General features: G+C 37.8%; 1 protein-coding gene across 3 annotated transcripts in view; it reads right to left on the reverse strand.

Annotated features, from left to right (window-relative positions):
- LOC135203545 (protein bicaudal D-like) overlaps positions 1–14,302 on the reverse strand; it is a 110,339-nt gene extending 96,037 nt beyond the window's left edge. For 2 of the 3 annotated variants that reach the window (XM_064233280.1, XM_064233279.1), the window contains exon 1: positions 3,558–3,944. In XM_064233280.1, coding sequence (XP_064089350.1) covers positions 3,558–3,752 — 195 coding nt within the window. In that variant the 5' untranslated portion in view covers positions 3,753–3,944. Of the gene's footprint in view, positions 1–3,557; positions 3,945–13,596 lie in introns of those variants that run through there. The other variant, XM_064233282.1, reaches the window with a different exon arrangement.
- Positions 14,303–22,848: the final 8,546 nt, after the last annotated feature.

Genomic DNA, 22,848 nt, shown 5'->3' on the forward strand with positions numbered 1-22,848 from the left:
CAAAGAAGGAGAAACCTTTCACCAGATAAATTAAATGATTATGTTCCTAAACATTAGCAGTTTTTACAGCCCCTGGCCACACCCCACTGTACATGATGGGTTGCATGGCCATCTAGAATTTACTGATTAAGACATTTCAACTGACAAAACATATTAACATAACTCTGGCTTTAAAAATGTCCAAATATAATGCCCTAATAATGACTCTTAACATTAAATTATACACTAAAAACCCTGCACATGAATGAACACCCCAGGCACAAATGATAGCACTAGGTATGTTAGAAGAAGGTGTAACCTTTTGAAATTAATTACAAGTATTCAACTACACAAAAAATTATAAAAGAAACTTGAACAGTCTCTCATTTGATTAGGACACAGATGGAAACATCAGGGATAGCACAATAGTAGTGGTTTCACACTTTAATGCAACCTAGCTTTTGAAGCTTATTCCATTTTGAAAAGAAAAACGCATGGGCATTTCCAAGCATGAATGGGGCCTGAACAGTATTATTCTGTTACACAATATGTGTTTAAGGAAAGACTGGAGATGGAGTCATACAAATATGTGTTCCCATTTCTTAATACCTATGTATGTACTTTCCTCTAACTATTAGGATACATAAAACAAAGGTACAAATGGTTAAGTGCCAGTGAGACAGCAGACTGAAGTATGAGATATCTTTACTACTTAATAACATTATGCTGTACCCACCACTACAAACTACTAGTTATGCAGGATTAAGCCTCTTTGAATAAAACAAGAATTACGTTCTCCTGTGAGATGCCCTTGTAGGCTTTTGGTAAAAACAGTTTTGCACCTTGGAGTTATGTTCTTAAGACGGAATACCTGGGAAGGAATGAAAGTAGCACAAGGGGAACAAGATGTGTTCCTTGAGACCTTTACTACAGTTTCTGATCTACCACCAGATAAAGGGATAACATTATCAAATATGTTGGTTCAGTTGGGAATGTCACTTACAATATGAATGTTCAACAAACTGAGCATCTCTAACTACCATATTCCCACACACTTTACTCACTATAAACACATAACCCAGCCTGACACCAAGATTAAGGGAATTACGAATTTAAAATCCATGCTACCATGAATGGATAAATCTAAAATCTGTGACAGATAAAAGACAACAACATAAAAGTTGAGGGTAAACATAATGTGCTTAAGGTACTTTGCACTTCAAGGATCACTATACTATACCTTAAACATGTATAAAATATATACTCATACTATCCTTACTGTTGTACCTTATGAAATACGGATAGCCTAAAAGCATTTTATCAAGTTAGTTCTTATCTTATTATGAACACTTTAATTTCATAGGATGATCAGTGTGAATCCTAAGTCTGAATCCACTCTCTCAACTACCAGTAAGGCTAGGCTCCACAGACAAGGTTGTTAACCTAAGCAAAATTCAGCATTAGCCTCCCTCAAAATTATGGTTCCCTAGGGTCATAGCAAAGAGCTATTTTACATCAAAGTATAATTTTCAATATTCCTTTATAAAATGGTCTTTTTTTTTTTTCTTCATACATACTACAATACTGTATGGCTTTCAATGGCAAATAACCATACTATCTTCAACACCACTGTACTCAATACCATGTAAACCTAAACTAACCTAACATACCTTGTGTATTTTGGTACCCATTCAAAGGTATCATTATTTAACAACAGTACATAGGTTACTTTCCTACACTTATACAGTGCCTATGAACTTCAGTGCTGGGTAATCAGTTGAATAAAATAAATCAATTCTCCTTGTATTCATAACATACAACAGACTTCGATTGTATTCATAGCTATACCACTTTCTATAAACTTCACAATACTGTAAAGCTGTTGTAACCTAAGCTTCACTGCCAAAGAGAAATTGCTGCACAGATCAATTCTCAATTTACATAGGAAACAGGCTACAATAGGCCTGCGTTACTTGTATACAAAGCAACTAAAATTCACTGCTCCCGTGTGTGTGCGTGTTTCCAAGATTTCTGTTCTATTGTCAATTTCATTTATCAACAGATCTGCAAACAGAAGTAATTGCAAAAAAATGAGCGGTTTATCTGCTTACAGAAAAAGAGAATGTGAAAAAATCAAGGAAATAAAGCTCTGCACTTCACATGAACATTGCAGGCCTCTACCAAAAGGGGTCGAACTCTAGAAGACCATATTTTCAAGTATTTCATCTTGTATATATCTATATATATGCAATGAAATTTATAGAAGAAAAGGTCTTTTTGGAAAAAAAGACCTCTCCCATAAAAAACTCTGGGTACTGGCCTGTAGTGTGGTGTCCCCACAACTGATTTGAGTAACAGCTTAGGGCTCTTGTAAAAGGGCTCTTGCTCTGCAGCAGCCACTTTTTGATACACCTGAAAAAATGAGCAGTTTATCTGCTTACAGAAGCAGAGATTTAAGGTTTTCTCAAAATTCTATGGGTCCGTATTCCCTAAGACATGTTTATGTTTATTTACGTTCCCCCTTTATTGTTTGTTTGTTTTGTATGGTGTTTTAACGTTGCATGGAACCAGTGGTTATTCAGCAACGGGACCAACGGCTTTACGTGACTTCCGAACCACGTCGAGAGTGAACTTCTATCACCAGAAATACACATCTCTCACTCCTCAATGGAATGGCCGAGAATCGAACCCACAACCACCGAGGTGAGAAGCAAACACCAAACCAACCACGCCACTGAGGCGCGTTCCCCCTTTATTGCCTCTGAAAAAATCTCTACTTCTGTAAGCACTTGAAAAACTAATTTTTTCATTTTCCACAATTCAATTGACATTTGATAAATGTGAGCAATGATTTTGACTTGACATCATGCAGTGAATTTTGACCCTTAAACTGTAGCTGGGATTACCCCATCCAAATTCTAGGTAAGGTTCATCCCCCAATAACAAAAGTGTAGTAGTGATAACTAGCCTGGCCTAAATTCGCCCAGTCGGAAATTGGCCAGGTTACAAAAATAAAGTCAGTCAGTCTAGCCTAGCGACTGTCATTCAAGCATAACCTAACACCTGCAGTGTGTAAGATATATATATATATATATATATATATATATATATATATATATATATATATATATATATATATATATAAAAAAAAAAAAATGAATCATGAGCAGCATTCCCCCACGACCATTTGTGGTTGGCCCCCTTCCCCACAGCCTAACGGACGGACGAGGAACGTCCCTTATTTGTGAGGGGGGAGGGGCCGCCTCCCCGCCCCCACCCTTCATCTTCACCTGGAGAGAGAACAGCTGACGACTGAATGCCTGCCTGATGATGAGAACGAAGTCTCCCTTTCTCTCTCTTTCTCTTTTACCCCGTAAGCCCTTTTGAGACCTAGCTAGTATATGTGTGTCTCTTTTTTTCCCCCGTAAGCCCTTATGAGACCTAGTAAGTCTCCCTCTCTCTCTCTTTTCCCCCGTGAGCCCCTACAGTCGCCCAGACGGGCGAAAACTGTCACCCGACCCCCAAAAGGGCGTGAGAATAATTGACGTCTGATCCTCCGAAGGAACGGAATACGTTACCTCCCGAGTGTTCTCCAACTCGAGCTTGGTGTTCTCGTAGAGGGCCTCCAACTCCTCGCACCTTGTTTGGAGGGACTCCTTCTCCTCCAGCAACACCAGCCCATACTGGGCCGCTTGGTTCTTCTCGCTGCTCGTCTGGTCCAACTCGAGGTTGAGGCGCTCCAGTTCCTGCTTCAGGTGGTCCAGGGACTCCATCGCGACGAGCGAGGGGGGGCGGTGTCCGGTCTGCGCCACTCAAGTGTCCGACAGAGTCTGCCGCCGCCGCCACTTCTTCATCCACTATAATAGTAAGGCCAGATCGCCACTTTCACGGGGGACATGTCTTTTCCGTCCACCTACCTCCGTCCGCGACACCGTCACTGGCAACCGACGACTGACTGTCTGAGGAGGGACGGGGAGGGAGGCTCGGGTCGGGCCTTTGCGAAGACTTCGGCGTCGACGGACGTCCACACTTTCGCCGAAATCTCCATTCACGGGCGACTCACGCCCTTCATAATTCTATAAATAATAATGCCCATCCCAGACGTTGAAGGCATAACCCAAATTCTGGAATTCCAGACCGCTAAACGGACTTCATCCACGCGTACATTATTGGAATGTTTGATGTCATAGAAAACGAGCGATGACATCTTTTACCGAAAGCAGAATTAAACACAAATCATTACATTTTCCCTTCACCTGGGATACATGTGAATAACACAGGCGTTCCTATGGGTGAAGAAATATCAGAAGTGTTTTCGTTGCACTGCGCATTCTATTTGCATTATGTCATTTTCCCTTAGTGTTATGGTCGAATCATCGTAATGTTACCTGTACGGGATGTGCAATCTTTGTAACGGCACTCCTTTCTATCGGTACTACTTTCTAAGTAAAATTTTTTGTTTAGTTTGTTTTGCCTTACACGTGTAACTCACATATTTTCTAATACATATATGTATTAATATGATATATATATATATATATATATATATATATATAGATATATATATATATATATATATATTATTGAATTATTATAGTCGGTAGTAATATTTTACTTCCTTTATATTTTTCTCATTCCGCAAGATAATGTGAATGAAATTATACCCTTTTCTAGAGTGTAATTCTTCATATAACGCAAAAGATACTTTGCAAATCTTTATGCTTTACGGGAACTACTGTCCTCACTGTCAGAGGGAACACAACTACATCAAAATTTGTAAGTAGACAGAATATTTATGAAAGCAGAACACTTACGTAAATGCCCTGTCATGTACAAAATGTTGATTCAGTAACATTCCCTCTGGCGATGTTGTTGTATGGTGCTTTTACGTTGCATGGAACCAGTGGTTATTCAGCAACGGGACCAACGGCTTTCCGTGACTTCCGAACCACGTCGAGAGTTAACTTCTATCACCATAAATGCACATTTCTCACTCCTCAATGGAATGGCCGAGAATCGAAACCGCGACCACCGAGGTGAGACGCTAATACCATACCAACCACACCACTGAGGCGCTTCCTCTGACGATGAGGACAGTAGTTCTCGTAAAGCTCAAGGATTTTCTGTGTACCTTTAGCAATATATCAAGAATTACATTCAAGAAAATTACAAGCAAGAGAAAGATGTGGAAATTTTTTGTAATTATCGAATTAAAAGCACAGAAAACTATTGCATAAATACGTTCTGATATCTTTGACTATGATATGCAATAACAATTGATGGTATGGTGTCTATAAGCGAACATGTGGCCAACTCTCTCTCACTTGAACATGTGGAAAGTCTATCGGAGAACCTAGTGATTTTATTCATACACAGCTTTCTCCATTGCCATTTATACGAATAACAAGAGTCTGTCTGTACAAGTAACAGCTTTGGCAGTATGAGTCTTAGCTTAATGATCGGTTTTGGTTACATTCTTTCCTTCGCCCTACCTTCAAAGAATTGTAACAGCGGAAGCAATGTTGTTTTGTTTAGGGGATTCATAGTTTCATTCTATACGTGTAACTTCATATTTCGCGGTTTCACACGTTCCTGATTTTATTATTTTTATAAATGCAGCACTTCCTTTTCCTAAGCCATTTCTATAACTTTAAAACCTCTCATATCTTTTTTTTATTTCCGGAGTTTTATTTTCCACCAACAATTCTTCCTTTCTCCGTGTGATAGACATTAAACAGTATATTCAAAGTAGATGTAGGCTATACTAAGGCTAAAGCATCGTCGCTACTTGATAATCACCCTAACGCAAATAAGACTGAAACATAATTAATAAAATGTGTATTTTCCTTCGATATTCTTATAATCTTGTTACAGCAATATGCAAGTTAAATGAATGAAATAAATTGATTTCGAAATGTCATAAAAAAATTTGCAGTCAGTTTCTACTTTAGATATAGTTACCCATAAAATAGCACCAAGTGTTTTCTCTTAAGAAAATCCATTTTCTTTAATCTTTTCTCATAACTATGTTTCAACGTGATTCAACACCATCGGAATGTTCGAGTGATGCAATGCACATGACGAACGCATCTCTAAAATACTGGAATAGAATTGACATTCAAAAGATGAGCCAACTGTTTCGTAAACATGAACTATGAAGCTTTTGACGAAAAACATATTCTCAAAATATATTAGGAGGGGGCGTTCAAAAATCCGTCTGCACAAAGGCTGTTTGAGTTTAGACCTTGAGATGGGCAAGTCTAAAGGTCCACACCAGGCTTCCTAACCCACTTTTACTTTTAACTTATACTTTTGAACAAGGTTCATGCTAACTAAGCCACTAAGGTCGGTGTGATCTAACCCAACCCACTTTGTTCTAAGCGACTAAGGGGGCCAATCTCAATCGATATTTGAGGTAACGAAAGAGCATGGTGTCATAAATATCCCTTCGTCAGGTGGTGGTGATCTGTGACAAAATTCTCAGGATGCGTTCTCTTTCTCGTTCGCTCCACAAATTCATCATTACGGGGGGGAGGGGGTGTGTCTATCTCCCAAAATGAATGACTTTAAGTTAGCAGGCGTCCTGAGTTCTCTCCCGAACAAAAATAAAGCCATGGCATTCCTGGGGAATGATTCGTCTTGTATGGTATACGTACAGGATATGAACTGGTTTACTTCTATGAATTCTAGCACAATTTTTGGGGTATTCATCTTCTGACCCTTCCTTCTGTCTTATTGTGCTTCATTGGTTAGATTTTATGTCACAATTGGTTGCTGTGAAGGGTGACTTTCTCCTAGGCTGTGTTGTCAAACTTTAGGCCGTTTGATCGCGTGTATATACACCACGACCTTACTTTTTAAAAAATCTTGAGTTGAGGTTCCTTGCAGTTCACGAACACGTTGTTGATATTCAAGCTTCAAATTCTATGCTAAATGCATAAGGCAGCCAAATACACAATGAATAAACCCATACGGACCCGGTGATATATCCATCAATTTAATGCTAAAGCAAACTTACTATTGGCAAGTTGCAACATCTAGGTTTCGCGCGCTTTGAAGAGTCTAGCCTTTCAATGCTTTTATATCTCGCTCCACTTGCTTCAATTTATCCACGTTCATCTGCACAATTGCATATAATATTGGTCTAGAATACTTAAAGTTTCATATCGCTTCCAGCCAAGTAAGTGACACATTTCATTTTTTTTTTTTTTTCTGTAATAGGTGCCCAGTTCCAATGAACATTACGTGACGAGTACTCTCTCTCTCTCTCTCTTTGCTACTTTGGCTTGGCGTCAACGCGTCACCTACTCCAAGACCAAGATGCTAGTTCCAGACATGGGCGGAAGCTCCTTGGGACGCCTTGTTTAGTACTAGCCCTTAGGGGATCGAAGTATTATATCTAACCATTTCTATAGTGTGGAGTCGACAAATTATACTGATAAACAATCTCTTCGTGGGGCCGTCTACTTAACATTTACCTTACGGTGTCTAATACCAAGGTCTATTCTTTAGACCTTGTCTAATACTAGCACCTTGGAATAGGTGACGCTTAGGTAACAAGCCAAAGTACCGCCCTTTTTTTATTCTTTTTATAAAACTTACAAAACTTACCCTTGATGAATATGACCCTCCCTTCTCCGGGAATTAACCAGCAAACAATTTTAAAAGATGATACAGAAGTCCATTCATGTGATAACACATTCACGCACAAACATTGAAATATTAATTCCTACACACTTCTCTCTGAAATCTTAAAATGATGGAAATGCCCTATTGTCATTACATTTATTATACATTTCATATTAATTCGCCCATCACTAAATCCCCCTTGTATTTGAGTCAATAAACGTCCCCCCCCCCCCCTCCCCCAACAACGGCTTCATTTACTTATACTTCTGCTATAATACAAAAGTTGTATTCGATTTAAACCTAAATAATTGTCTCTTGTGTTGAGTCATTTGCTTCCTTCATTTCTCTACTATTATTTATTATATTATTCTAGATAGATGTTTGTTTGTTTGTATGGTGCTTTTACGTTGCATGGAACCAGTGGTTATTCAGCAACGGGACCAACGGCTTTACGTGACTTCCGAACCACGTCGAGAGTGAACTTCTATCACCAGAAATACACATCTCTCACTCCTCAATGGGATGGCCGAGAAACGAACCCGCGACCACCGAGGTGGGACGCTAATACCATACCAACCACGCCACTGAGGCGCTTTTTTTAGATAGATGAAACCTATTCACACAGAACAAGCACACCAAAGGGGCCACTGGCTTGAAATTCAACCTCCCACCGGTAAAGATCCCCCAACACTGCAGCAGTAACTGATCATGAACAGAGCCAGTGATTTGCCATCGGCCTGGGTAGACGTCAAACCGCGACATCTGAGTTGCATGCCACGACACTAACCACTATTCTACCAGCGGACTGAAGAGCAGAAAAATCCCACCATTTACTTCGTGTGCTTAAACTGAATACTGTAGGCACTAGAAAACATTTTTTTTTTTTTTTTTTGTGAAAGAAGAGTGAGGGTAGTTAGCTAGCTAACCTTGGTAGGGAATACTGAATAGTTTGGAAAGTTAAGTATTAGTAAGAGTAAGGTAAAGTGTGGTTTATCCACAATTTTATTTGGATAAGGGTAAAATTTTCTAGCTAATATTAACATAATACAATAATGATTATACAATATATTGATATGGTGAATTGTACAGATTACATATTTTGAATTTTATTACACAATATAATCATATTTAATAAAGTTCCAATTTCTAACTCAAACTTAATTTTAATTATCATAAGGATTTTGCATTACATCTACATATTAAATTCTACAAATTACTTTTTCACAAGACATTTCTTAATAGTATAATGGTCGAGGTTCATCACGATGAATATATGAAGATACTCTTCTCCACCATCTGTGGTCTGTGTTGTTTGGTCAAGTTTTCTCTCTTAGGCTTCTGATTCTTCTACTAATTCACTATTGTATTGAACTAATTTACTCCATATTGGTTGCCAGTCTGTATAATCTCTGATTAATTGGTTCTACTTTGTATTCTTTATGTAATTGTTCTATATTCAGATCGTAATCTTCTTGATTGTTTCTCACTGCAGACCTTAGTATCTTATTTTGGAATTTTTGTAATGCACTTATATTGGAAGTCGATGTTAAGCACGTGGGTATTGGTGGATATTCCATTATTGGTCTGATTAGGCTTTTGAAGAAATGGATTTTGATAGATGCGTTCATATTCCTAAACCTTTTCAGCTTTGTATTTTGTGTTCTTGCTATCCTTAGCCTTTCTCTCACATGTCTTGATATTCCTCTTTGTCCGAATTGCATTCCTAGTATTCTTGTACTTTTAGTAAAATTGATTGGTTGTTGGTCAAACAATATTTGTGCAGGTTTGTATGCAGATACCGATACTAGTTGGAATTTACATTTATTTGTCTTTATCTTCCATTTCTTTTCAAAATGATTTATTCTTTCAATTTGGTTCATTGTTTTTTGTGCTACTTGTCTTTTCAAATTTGGGTCCCTTCTCCTTGTACGTTTTTCTGGGTGTATAACTATATATTTGAGTTATATCATCTGCAAAGCAGACATCAGTACAGTACTCTGGTGGTGGAGTCCCATCTGATGTATATAATATGAATAATGTTGGACTGAGTACAGATCCTTGTGGGACTCCACTTAGTAACGGGAATGGATTCCCTAAGTAATTTTGTGACATGATTGCTGCTGTTCGATCTTTGATGAAGTTGCATAGTATTTTCTCAAAAATGCCTGGAAGGTTGAGATGTAATATTTTACATTGAAGTCCTTGTATCCATACTTTGTCAAATGCCTTGGTTATATCTCTACATACTAGGTTGCATATGTATCTTCTTCTTTGTGACAGTGCAATGCTCTCATATATTGTTGCTATTGCAATCTGGGTTCCTCTTCCTTTTCTAAATCCATATTGTCTTTTATTGTGTAGCTGATTACCTTCTAGGAACAACACTAGTCTGTTGTTTATTTTGCCAGGTATTTCTAGTAATGATATTGGTCTAAAATTCTCTACCCGATTCTCTTCCTGGCACGTATCTTTTCCTGGTTTGGGTATCAAAATCATTATTGCATTCTTAAATATAATTGGAAAATATCCCATTGAGAGAGCCCAATTGTATATTTCTCTTAATTTTTCAAGTGCAATATCTGGTAAATTTTTAATTATGACTTTGTTAATTCCACTTCTTCCTGGTGCCTTGTGTTTAAAATGTTTAATTATTATTTTGATTTCCCATAATTCTATTTTCCTTGTTAGAGGGCAGTCTTCATTGAGTCTGTTTATGTCGGCTGAATGATGCGGATTCGTTCTGTGTCTATGTTGTTCAATGAATTCATTGATTATTGTCTCATGTTGGTTGTCGAAATTTTGGAATTATCCTCCTGCGTTATCTGGAATATTTCCTGCCAGTAGGCCTTGTGCTGTACTTCCTTCTCTTGGTCATCATATATTTTCTCATTCCTATGCTTTATGTATGGCGATGTATTAGTTATGCTTCCCATCAGTCTTCCAAAAGTTCCAGAAATGTTTTGGGTTATTGTACTGTATTTATGTATTTTTGATTAAGTCTTCCCAATTTTGATGATATACTCTTGAGTTTTCTTGTACTAACTGTTCTTGTAATGATACATATCTTCTCATCAATGTGTTGTTCCAACCTGTTATAAGTACTGTGTTTTGGATGTTGTTGTAGTGCCATTGTATCAATTTTAACTTATCACTATAATAGGGTGTGGAAGTGTTGTGTATTTAGTTATGGGTATATGATTTTTTATAGCTTCCTCTATATTTTTATACCATTCTTCAAGTTCTTCGTCAACTATTTCTTTTGTTATTTCTATTTCATTTGAATTTTTTGTTGGTTGTCTACTCATTTTTCCTTCTATTTCATTTTTGAAGCCTTCCCAGCTTGCTCTTTTTATATTTGGCATTTCTAAGGATGGAATCATTATTGGATTTGTTGACAATGTGATTACTATTGGTATATGATCGGAGGTGGTTGCTGGCCCTCTTGTAACGGCAATATTAAGGTGAATTTTGTTATTTCCTAATATTATGTCTGGCTTTCCTTTTCTGTTATTTGCTACGAAAGTATCAAAATCAGGTCCTAAGTGTATGATATACTTTTTATTTATTAATCTGACAATTTCTTTACCGGTGTAATTAGATTGCCTATATCCAAATAGTTGGTGTCTGGCATTTAAATCTGCAATGAGATAGGTAGGTTCTCTCCTGTTCATTAACTTCATTACATCTGGAAGCGGGAAATAATGTCTTCTTGGCGGCTTGTAAGCTGTAGCGATCACTATTGGTCCTTTGTTAGTTTGAATTTGGACTGCTAAAAAGTCATCTTGGAAATCGTCTATTATCTTAATATCTAATATTATTCTTGATTGCTATTCCTGCAAAGGGTTCATCAGCAAAGTTTTGCGTATATGTATTATATCCAAACATTTTCATTGTTTCATTTCGTTTCATACCATGCTCATTGATTAATATTATGTTGGGGTCTTCTTCTCTGTATATATTGTATAATTCAAATTTCTTTGTTTTCCAAGATTTCACGTTGTGTTGAATTATTTTAATTCTTCGCAGAGTTGAGTCCATTTGAGTTACAGTGGTCTAATTGTGTTCTTTTCCTTTCATTTTTCCGTTTTCTGGTATTCTTGGCTACTGGCGCAGTATTTTTGATAACTCGTGAAATTTTAAAATGTACTTTCTGAAAGTTCTATATAATTCCTATTCCAATTCATCGTCCACATTCTCTGTACATTCCAAGGCTTGCTACATAAACTCAAGTTTTACTGTACCTACTGCAAAAAAAACAAGTTAAATAAAGACAGTGCTTCACCGTCAGTATTCATAAGATATTATCTGGGCGAACGGCTTTTCCAGCGAGTCGATTAATTAGCTGTGACGTTTCTACCCTTTCAAAATATTCAACAAATTGTTGATGTGACCCCTTTTTTCTCTAGTTTTGGATAGATATCATCGATGGCTTGTTGGTTATATGACAAGAGAGACTAATGTTCTTTTTTTAGATGCATAACTTGTAATCGTTGTCAGATTACCACATTTTTCTAGATTCGTTTTTGTTTACCGCTTCCCTGTGTAACATGTCACCTTTTCTATTGGTCAGAAAAACAATATAACGGAAATAGTCAAGCCAACCAACATTAAGAGACTGGCACCATAATATGACGGATCAAATAGTACTAGTGAAAATGGGGTATTATCACAAAAAAAAATGTCTGAAGTGTTTGAAGTTGCCATAAAGAAATAATCATTACGTGAATGTCCCCACAGCGGTCAATATTCATCATAGTTACAAAGCTTATCTAATAGTCAGGCAGCAAAAATTACAGCTAATCTATCCTCGAGCAAGTAGCACTAATCCAGTGATATTCTATGACTATTATTGCAAGGATATAAAATATGCTTCTTGCCTGACATTCAGATAAATATGAAACGGTTATGGCAACTTAACAAACGTTATTCCCATCATCTACTTAGTCTATATATAGTCTTTCGCGGCATCTTTCCCCACTTTCATTCGAGGGCGATGATGTTGCTGACTATACATCCATCCAGAGCCGTATATAGAGCTCTGCATCCATCCACCTTCGCTTCCTCTCTCTCTCTCTCTCCTCTTCTCTCTCTCGTCTCTTCTCCTCGATCTTTCTTCTCATCTCTTCTCCTCTCCTCTCCAGGCGCCTCTATCTGCACCACTCTCCTCCTACCTACATATGTCTCAGTCAGTGTCAAGATGAAAAACAAGGAACTTGTAGTACTACGCAGCCAAACAAGGTAGTTTTACGCTCGCTAAAATCGTCACCGCCAACAGCAATATCGTAATGCTGATTTGAAAATAAACAGCGTCCTTCAGTACTAAGGGCTGCTCTATGAGCAAGAGCCCGTGCTGGCATAAGCTTAATCTCAAACAACATTTAGTACTTTAATTGCAAGGCTTTAAAAGTTTCCTTAACGATACTTATTTTTTTTTTTTACAGTGGCATCTCTTTTCCCCAAATCAACCCCGTAGGAAAGTAGCGCCATCAGTGTACCTCATGCGGTGCACTGTAGGTATTATTTAAGGTTCTTTGCAGCGTCCCTTCGACCACTAATGCAACTCCTCTCAATCCTTTTAATGTATCTCTGTACTTATTCTCTTTCTTTCATCTGACTTTCCACCCTCTCTAACATTCGTCTCAGTTCAACTGGGAGGTTTTCCTCCCTTGACACCTTTCAAACCTTATTACCAATTTCCATTTCAACGCTGAATGACCTCATGGGTCCCAGAGTTTGGTCTTTGGTCCAAATCCTTATATTCTAGTCTATCTTTTCATCTAATCAAAAGTAAGTGACACCATAACACATTTGAGGACAAAAATGCATGAATAACACTTCATACTCACATGCTATTGAGGACAATACAGACCATAACCACACTACTAAAGTCGTATTAGAAACTGCATTTTTATTGTTATTCCCGAGAGAAAATTGCGAAATAAAAGCCAAAATAACCATTAATTTCAGTCGCGTGATGGTCGGTAGTACCTCCATAGTCCTAATCGTTGACAGTTGTTCTCGTGATTGGGGAGTTGCCAACGTTTATATTCCTCCCGAATATCCAGGGACCAATTAAGACTAGCCTAGACGTATCCATATATAAGGCCTCATTAGCCTCCAGGCCTATTCGCACGGCTGTTAGTAAATATCCAATGGTCCACACCAAGCCTCATATCTCTTTAGCACGTTTATACCATTCACAAACTGCCCTTGGGAACCTACCATGGTCTACAATAGCCCTACCAACCAGCATATCCTTAAATGATATTTAGTATTTTCAGGTAAAAACTTAATGAACACTGGTCTGAAGACGCCATTTCTTACATGGGCCGGGTAAAACACTGAATTCACAATGCTCTGGTAACAATAAGATATCAAGTCCTGAATCTCCCAATAGAGTTACAGTGTTTTCGTATGCATAACACGAGCTCACTTACAAGCTACAAATAGCAAGAAATCGTTCATGCATTTAACACCTAACCATCCTTCACTTTGGATTGGATTTGCTGTAGTATGCTGTAGTGTAAGGTCTTCCCAAGAACCTGGAGGTGAGATACGAAAGCAAATATATAGTTCTGTGGCCTTTCAAACGTGATACAATGCTTTTTTAGGGACAGTCTGTGCTTCTATGAGAGTTCGACCTTCGTTACATGATAAGTAGAATGGTCCAACTACGCACTACAACGCTCACAACAGACAAAAAGTAACTGACGTGACTGTCTGTCTTCTTGGGCAGCCAGCAGACGGGTATACTCAGTGCAAGACTCTAGTCATCATAACACGTGACACGATTGCCCAGTTCAATCTCATTCGTAAACATGTACGGTACGCGTTACGTATCGTCCTCGGGTACATGGTAGTACATTAGAAAAGAATAACTTTAGTAAGGAGTAGGTATATTTACAATAAGGGATGCAAGTGTGGTTTATTATGATTAATTTTTTTAAAATATACCTTGTATACAAGGCCGTCCGTAATAAGGTCCCTAGGCTTACAAGGAATGTTGCCAGAATGTCATTTCGACCTTGAGAATGAGTCGTCTCCATTACGATCAGGAACATGTCCTTTCTGCCTGATGGCTGGTAGCCCCGTAAGAAGGGCGGCTCAATGACCTTTTTCACTAACGAACTACCGTGACCACAATTGCGCCTCGTTCCCGAAAACAAGACTGTTGCCATACGTATGGTGGCAGTTTTAGTCGGTTTAATAACCTCTCCGTCAGAGGCGGATCTAAAAATATTTAATGGGGAACTGGTTACTTAGGATTATCGTAGATATATATGTAACATGTACTACACACATACGTTCCATTATATATCAGTGCATGCACACACATATTAGTAGTCGTTATAATTGTTGAAATAATCAACTAAGCACATTTTTGCTACTAATAATGACTTATTGAAAGAAAGCAATGTTATATTTATAAGTATATCCATGTAGGGGGGGGGGATACGTGACCAGGTGCAACCTCCATTAAATCCGCCAGCGCCTCAGTGGCGTGGTTGGTATGGTGTTGGCGTCCCACCCCGGTGGTCGCGGGTTCGATTCTCGGCCATTCCATTGAGGAGTGAGAGATGTGTATTTCTGGTGATAGAAGTTCACTCTAACTGCCCCCACTCTTCTTTCACCCATCTTACCTATCAGCTAAAAAAAAAAATAAATAAATAAGTTCACTCTCGACGTGGTTCGGAAGTCACGTAAAGCCGTTGGTCCCGTTGCTGAATAACCACTGGTTCCATGCAACGTAAAAGCACCATACAAACAAACAAACATTGAATCCGCCATTGTTCTACCTATATAATTTATATAGTATATACATACATACATATATATATATATATATATATATATATATATATAATATATATATATATTTACTCAGCATTGTGGATTTCTTCCCTTACGTCAAAATCAGAGTAGGACTGTCATACACTTACTACTATGAGATTTGGGGCCTCTGTTACACGGTTTTTTGGACTTTGCTCCTTATCAAAGCATCGGATGTAGCTGAAAGTTGACATATGTATATTTTACAACCACACACAAATTTTGTCAGCATTATCAATAACCTAAACCCGATAGTTTTAATTTTTATAGAGTAAAAATTATCTAGCCGACGCCATGGCCAATGATTACGAGCCAAAAGTCGAAAAACATTCATTATGTAAGCAAGGTAAACACCGTTTTACGAAATGCTGCCCCGCCCATCCGCCAGACAGAAACTTCATTCACCTTGTTCCATCGGCTCTGAAACCCATAGCAGTCAAGAATGGCTAACAGGATTTGGAATTTTCCCCGTGGTTGCAAAACTGCATTTGTCTTATGACTTGTAACTTTATACAGTCAAGAGAAAGCCCGTGGCCATACTTACTATAGCCTGAATAGGTAATTATTCAGTTTATAGTTTAAATCCAATTTTTATGGTCTGATTTGTATTTAGCGTAACGTGATTATAATACTTGTAATGTCATTCAGGATTTTGAACATTTTCATTAACTATTCACTATGCCACCAAGAGGGAGAGAAAGAGATTGTATGTAATCAGCCTTTATATAACTATTTTTTGTTAAAATAAGATTGTTATCCAAAGTAAATACAAGCTTATATGTGCTAAAATCTCCAGCAGACCAACAGATCATCCGATATTATTTTTTTCTTCTTTAGGCCGTACGACGTGTTGGATATAGACTTTATGAATGGCGGAACGATACATAGATGTGGGTGGGGTGCTAGCGTAGCAATACTACTGTAGTAATAGCAGTAATATACATGAATTAAACGTTTAGGCCAACTGCTGGGATCCTTGAGCATTTCTTACAACTGCTCGAGAAATGAGTTTTTATAGCCAGAAGTTAAATTTTCTAATCCAACAATGCCCATGATAGCCTTCAGTGTTATCCTGAATTATAACGAGGCGAAAGTGGGTGGAGCCTCATGAAGTCATCATTCCGACGATAATTATTGGTGAAGGTTTATAGCCAAAATACGGTACCGGCTATTTTTTTTTTTTTTTTTTTTTTCAGTAAATCGGTAGATAGCCAATAAATAAAAATTGCTTGACATTGGATATAGCAGTTATCAAATCAAGCTTGTCTACTATGTTTTTGAAAATTACCAACTATTTCCTACATTTTGTCAATCTGATTGTGACCTATAAAGTAGACTGTAATTTCTTAGGACACTTATTTTGGGAGTTAGACTAATAATCGAAGTGTTTTTGTATTTATTAACATATTTTGTTGGTTTGTTCATTATGACAATTATCAGCGGATAGGCTTCAGAGTTCATAAAGGTGTACTGCTTTGCTTGTATTTAAATTTGTATGTCATTGTTGCCAGAGGTCTGGCCTTCGTTACGTATAGCCAATCATCCATTGAGAAAGAGGGAAGAAATGCTGTTCATAAGTTACGTAAAGAGTGCGTTCGAAACCTTTTCTCTGAGTAAGTTGGCCCGTCTTCAAAAAAAGTAACTTTTACATTATAAGTACCAAGTTTATTCAACCTACGTGATGCACAATACAGTCAAAATTTATGTGTAGATATAATGTGTATTCTGAATAAGCGTTATATTTATGAAATGCATAGATAAAAAGTTATTGCGAAAAAACCGTGTTACAGAGGCCCTGAATCTCATAGTAGGCTTGACGTTTCCTTCACCCATTTCAGAATAATGTTGAAAATCAGATTCATTCCTCGTTGGACGAGTGGTTAACGTGCTCGCCCTACCGATTCGGTATAGGTCCCACAGTTCGGTATACCCAATTGGTTCCTACCTACGTCAAAATATCTAAATCCTTCGGGCCAGCGCTAGGAGAGCTGTTCATCAGCTCATTGGTCTGGTTAGACTAAGATATACTTAAATAGAAGGTCAGGAAAATGAAACAAGCCCCATCCATCCTGAATAGATTTTATTTTTTTTTTCATTATTAATCCAGTAATAATCATCATCAATCAGTCATTAATATTTATGCTTCGAATCTAAAGCCTTAAATAATGGGAGGATTCCTTTTTCACTGCTCCAAGACTCCTTCGGTAGCTGACCGTCAAGGATTTTTTGTTTTCGTCAGTATATTGTTAAGCTAATACGATTCACATTGGAATTTCACAGTCAGATAGTCATCATTTTCCGTAATATATTATATATCTATATATATATATATATATATATATATATATGCCAACTAAGCTAGTTAAGAAAAAATGGTATAGTACAGCCTGTCGAAACAGAATCGACTTAGGACACAGAGCTCTGATGCAAAGCGTCTTTTAAGATTAACTCTTGACACAGGGTCGATCAGAGGCATTTCGATAGAGAGAGAGAGAGAGAGAGAGAGAGAGAGAGAGAGAGAGAGAGAGATATCCTCATGTCCTTATTGACACCTTGCTCATAGTTGCTTTGGTGTGAGGTTAACTTCACTGCATTTTACCTTTTATAGATCAGCTTAAGTGATTGTCAATTTAATTATAACTGCTACAGTGTGGGGGGCATAAAACGAGCACAACCGTACCATCAACACACACATATACATACACACATACATATGTGTGTGTGTAGAATCTACTGGTCACTTTCTTACCAGATGCATATGCAACTGTAATAGCCACAATGCCCTCTTAACTTCCAAGTAAAGAGCAAAGAATTCAAGAAGTTAAGAGGGCATTGTGGCTATTACAGTTGCACACACAATATATAGTGTATATATAATATAGATACATACATACATGTGTATATATAGTATATATATGCAGGTATACATCTATATTATATACATTTATATATATATATATATATATATATATATATATATATATATATAGAGAGAGAGATGAGAGAGAGAGAGAGAGAGACGAGACGAGAGAGAGAGAGAGAGAGAGAGAGAGAGAGAGAGAGAGATGTAATTCTGGACTGTTATAGACGTATAAAGACAAGTTTATAGCCCTTCGCAGATCGACGCGGTCACTAAAAAGTGACAGTCCGGATGAAAACAAACGAAGACAAAATTCCGCTCGTTGCTACTGACTGAAAAGCGTTAGAATTTATACAAGAAGTAATGCTGACGACTGCCCTGGACTGGAAGGTCGTAAAAAATGGAGGAGACACTAGGGCTCCTGATCACCTCATGCGAGAAGCTATGAGTGCGTCCTCAGCTAAAGCCAAGTCAAAGCAGAACCGATCAGGTTGCAGGTACAGACTCAACAATTTTCCGGAAAGGAATTCGGTGTGGATGGTGCATAATATTCAGAAAAGTAATAATACACGCGCTTGAAGTTTCATCGGCGCAATCCAGTTTTCTATACAGCGCGTATAATCAAAGCTACCGAAAACAGATCTATTATCTTTTGGTGGTCTCGATGCAATGCTGCATGAGCTGAGGCTCATGTAACTTTAACCACGGCCCGGTTCGTGGCCTGTCCTCAATATGGCTAACTTTAACCTTAAATAAAAAAAAAACTACTGAGGCTAGAGGGCTGCAATTTGGCATGTTTGATGACTGGAGGGTGGATGATCAACGTACCAATTTGCAGCCCTCTAGCCTCGGTAGTCTTTAAGATCTGAGGGCGGACAGAAAAAGTGCGGACGGACAGTCAAAGCCATCTCAATAGTTTGCTTTTACAGAATATTAAAACTGACTGGATAGTGTGAGCTGTGAATTGGTGAAATGGTGATAATGAACTATAGAGTGGTTGTGGCGCCATGGTAACTTCCGCCCTCTCATGAGAGGAGAGTAGCGGGCGAGGTTGTGAGTCAGTGAGGAGTGGAAGGGATTACAGAGACGGAGTTGGGCTGCGTGTGGTGTCAAGCTCTCTGTGTTAAAGTGTGTAAGGAAGACGAGACTTTGAAATTTCACGAACCACAGACGTGGCATCTAAAGTTAACTCAACAGTAGCGTGATAATAAGATTACGTGGAAGTGCAATAAAGAAAAGGTGTACTATAGTAAACTGAATTCAGATAGTGATTCCCCTTCTATCAGCTTATGTAAAAAATAAGTTTATACATAGATGAACCAACCAAGACTTAATTGAAAAGGAAGAAACTGTAACTAGTTGGCAAGGAAGAACAACACAAGGCCACTTTACCTTAGAAACTGTGCGAACTATTACATTTATATATATACACATATATAAATGAAAGAGGCTAATATTTTAAATATAGTATACACTAAATGCAAGCACACTGTAGTATACTGGTACACTGATCACTTGTATTTTCAAATCTTATGATTATTCGCATAATATCTACATTTAACGAATATAACTTTTTGGAATAGGGAATAAATTCCTTTACAGGTTATGCATAAACCAAGATGTAATGCACATACACAAACTCTGTTCATAGTGTTAAGGCAAGAATTGCATATTTTTGTGATTGAGAGATATCAAGCTGTGAAAGATAGGAATGGTAGATTAGATAATAGCTTTACATATTTGTTACAACATTCTTCCAAAGGCAAGCTTAACACACACACACACACACACACACACACACACACACACACACACACACACACACACACAGGAAAAATAGAAAAGCCAGGCTACTAATAATACCTGTCAACTTTTGATATGGTTTGACTGACTGTATGAATGATGGATTGGTCTCATGACCTCGCACTGGAACGGCTTGGTTATTCAGTGCCTCTTTCGATGTTAACTCGCCTGGTTGGATGATCTGATGATTCAATTAACTGTATTCAATTTTAAAACTTAACCAACTCTGATCTTGACACCATTCCGCAATAACAAACCACGAAATGGAAATACCAACGAGCATGCAATGCCATGAAGTAATGATGAAGATGACCTGAGGTGTACAAGGCACAGCTGACCTATGTTAAGGCATTACTTATGAAGTTCACCTAAGTTAAGGCATTGCTTATGAAGTTAACCTAAGTTAAGGCATTGCATATGAAGTTAACCTAAGTTAAGGCATTACATATGAAGTTAACCTAAGTTAAGACATTGCATATGAAGTTAACCTAAGTTAAGACATTGCATATGAAGTTAACCTAAGTCAAGGCCTTGCATTTGAAGTTAACCAAAGTTAAGGCATTGTATATGAAGTTCATCTAAGTTAAGGCATAGCATAAGAAGTTAACCTAAGTTAAGTAATTGCATATGAAGTTAACCTAAGTCAAGGCCTTCGATTTGAAGTTAACCTAAGTTAAGTCATTGCATATGAAGTTAATCTAAGTTAAGGCATTACATATGAAGTTAACCTCTAACAAAAGTCTTTGGTGAAGAGCGTTGATTACTAGTATTGTCGAGAACGTCGAATAATAATGGTATTAATGGCAGTGGTAGTAACTGAAGATCTTCCACATCAATTTGCTTAAATAATTTGCTGTGAAGGATATTATTCTGGTATCGCTGAGTGGACAGCCATTATGATTTTATTAGGTAGTTCAAACTAAACTCTTAAATTTAAAAAATGTACTCGAAACTCGTACCGCTGGCCCAAAGAGTTTGCAATAAAAAAAAAAGAGACAAAAAGTAAAATTACGTCTTCTCAAGCTTCCCCCTTTAAAAATAAAAATAAAATTATCCAAATGGAATGTTTATATATAAATGTAAACTCTTATAAAAAAAAAAGCCTTTGTATTGATGAAATTTAAGGTCATAGATGTTCGTCCTGAGTGAAATCGTTGAAAAACACTGATAAATGTGGATCACTTCATCGTATATAGGTCCTCTGTTGTGAATCATTACGAGCGCAGTTATTGACCCGTGCCATTTGCTTTTAAATGAGTAAAAAAAAAAATTAAGTTGAAGAAGTTGGACAGCTAAGGAAGAAACACCAAACACTAGGAGGAACTCATGCAATGTAAAAATGCAGGAGAGAGAGAGAGAGAGAGAGATGCTGTACAGACCTTTTTAGTACAGCCAACTACTACATCGGCGCTTGCAAGGTCCGTTGTCAGGGCGGTTCGCTCCAAGGGATTTGGTATATCGTCGTGGAAGCAGTGAAATTGACCCCTCCATTAAGCACTCTATCAGTCGAGGTGGCTGGGATTGTGAGAAGGAGGGGGTAAGGGGGGGGGGGGGGGTGGGGGGGGGGGGGGGGGGGGGAAACAACAGCTGAGATTGACTGAACCTAATCTGAGGTAATTTATTACCTAACGTGAGGTAATCCATTACCTGATGTGAGGTAATCTATTGCTTATAACTATCACACACTCATACAAATTCAGAAGCTTCGTCACCTACACCATTAAAATAACATACAATAGAAAGAAAACAAAAAAAACATTATCTGTATATTGGAATATTTACAGAATGAATGATGTCTGAACAGTTGGCATGTCTAGGAGATCTACTAAATACAAGGAGGTTTTTAAGAAAATAATTGTCATGTTTCAGGAGTAGTACTACGCTTCATCGACAAAAAAAATATAACATCACAGCATCGAAGAAAATGTTGTTATCTATGTAAGAACCTTGAGTTGAGTTTAGTTGGAACACACGCATAGCAAAACAAGAGGGAGAGATTATTGCATTCCACCAGCCCTCTTCAAATACATCTTGAGAGAGAATAAGACGGTCGCATAACGCTCTCCATGTATTATGACAACCATTCAGACACCTGCGAGTCAGTATAAACAATATTTACTGTAATAATATATTAGTACACGACAAAACTACCTCCAAGAAAGTGCGGTATGTATACTCAGCAGCTATTCGCTGTTCCGTTTTCAACACTTTCTTTCCTCACCATTAACACTTTGTCACCGCAGAAACTTCTTCTCGTTGATAATAAATAAACTAGAAGACACAACGTCTCCTGTTGATGGTCTCATTGGTATGGAAGTTAAATATAGTCACGATGATAAAAAAAAAATTCTTTTTTGTTACTGTACGGTGTTCCTTACGAATTTCACCCCCGACTAATTACGGGAAACCAGTCCATTACAGGAACTCTACTTTAAATGGAATCATAGAACTATCAACATCGGAAAGGATATTCCGTAAGTGAACCTCCTTTATACATAATCACGCTGTCGGTCCATATACTTGTTGACCGTTTTGTAACAAATGAAACCCAATGTTAGAATTTTTCAGATTCGGTCTAAGCCTGCCTCTGCTTCCTCCTGCTATCGTCAGGTCTGATATTATAATTCGGCCCCTCGAGTGATCCTTTCATTAAGCAAGCCCTCGAGTTACTCATTCAGTTTACTTGCCTACTACTGATACAATGCCTGTTTATCGTGAACAAAGGACAAAAATTACAATACTTTACA

The sequence above is a fragment of the Macrobrachium nipponense genome, chromosome 36 (genome assembly GCF_015104395.2).
Source record: "Macrobrachium nipponense isolate FS-2020 chromosome 36, ASM1510439v2, whole genome shotgun sequence".
In the NCBI taxonomy this organism is placed as follows: domain Eukaryota; kingdom Metazoa; phylum Arthropoda; class Malacostraca; order Decapoda; family Palaemonidae; genus Macrobrachium; species Macrobrachium nipponense.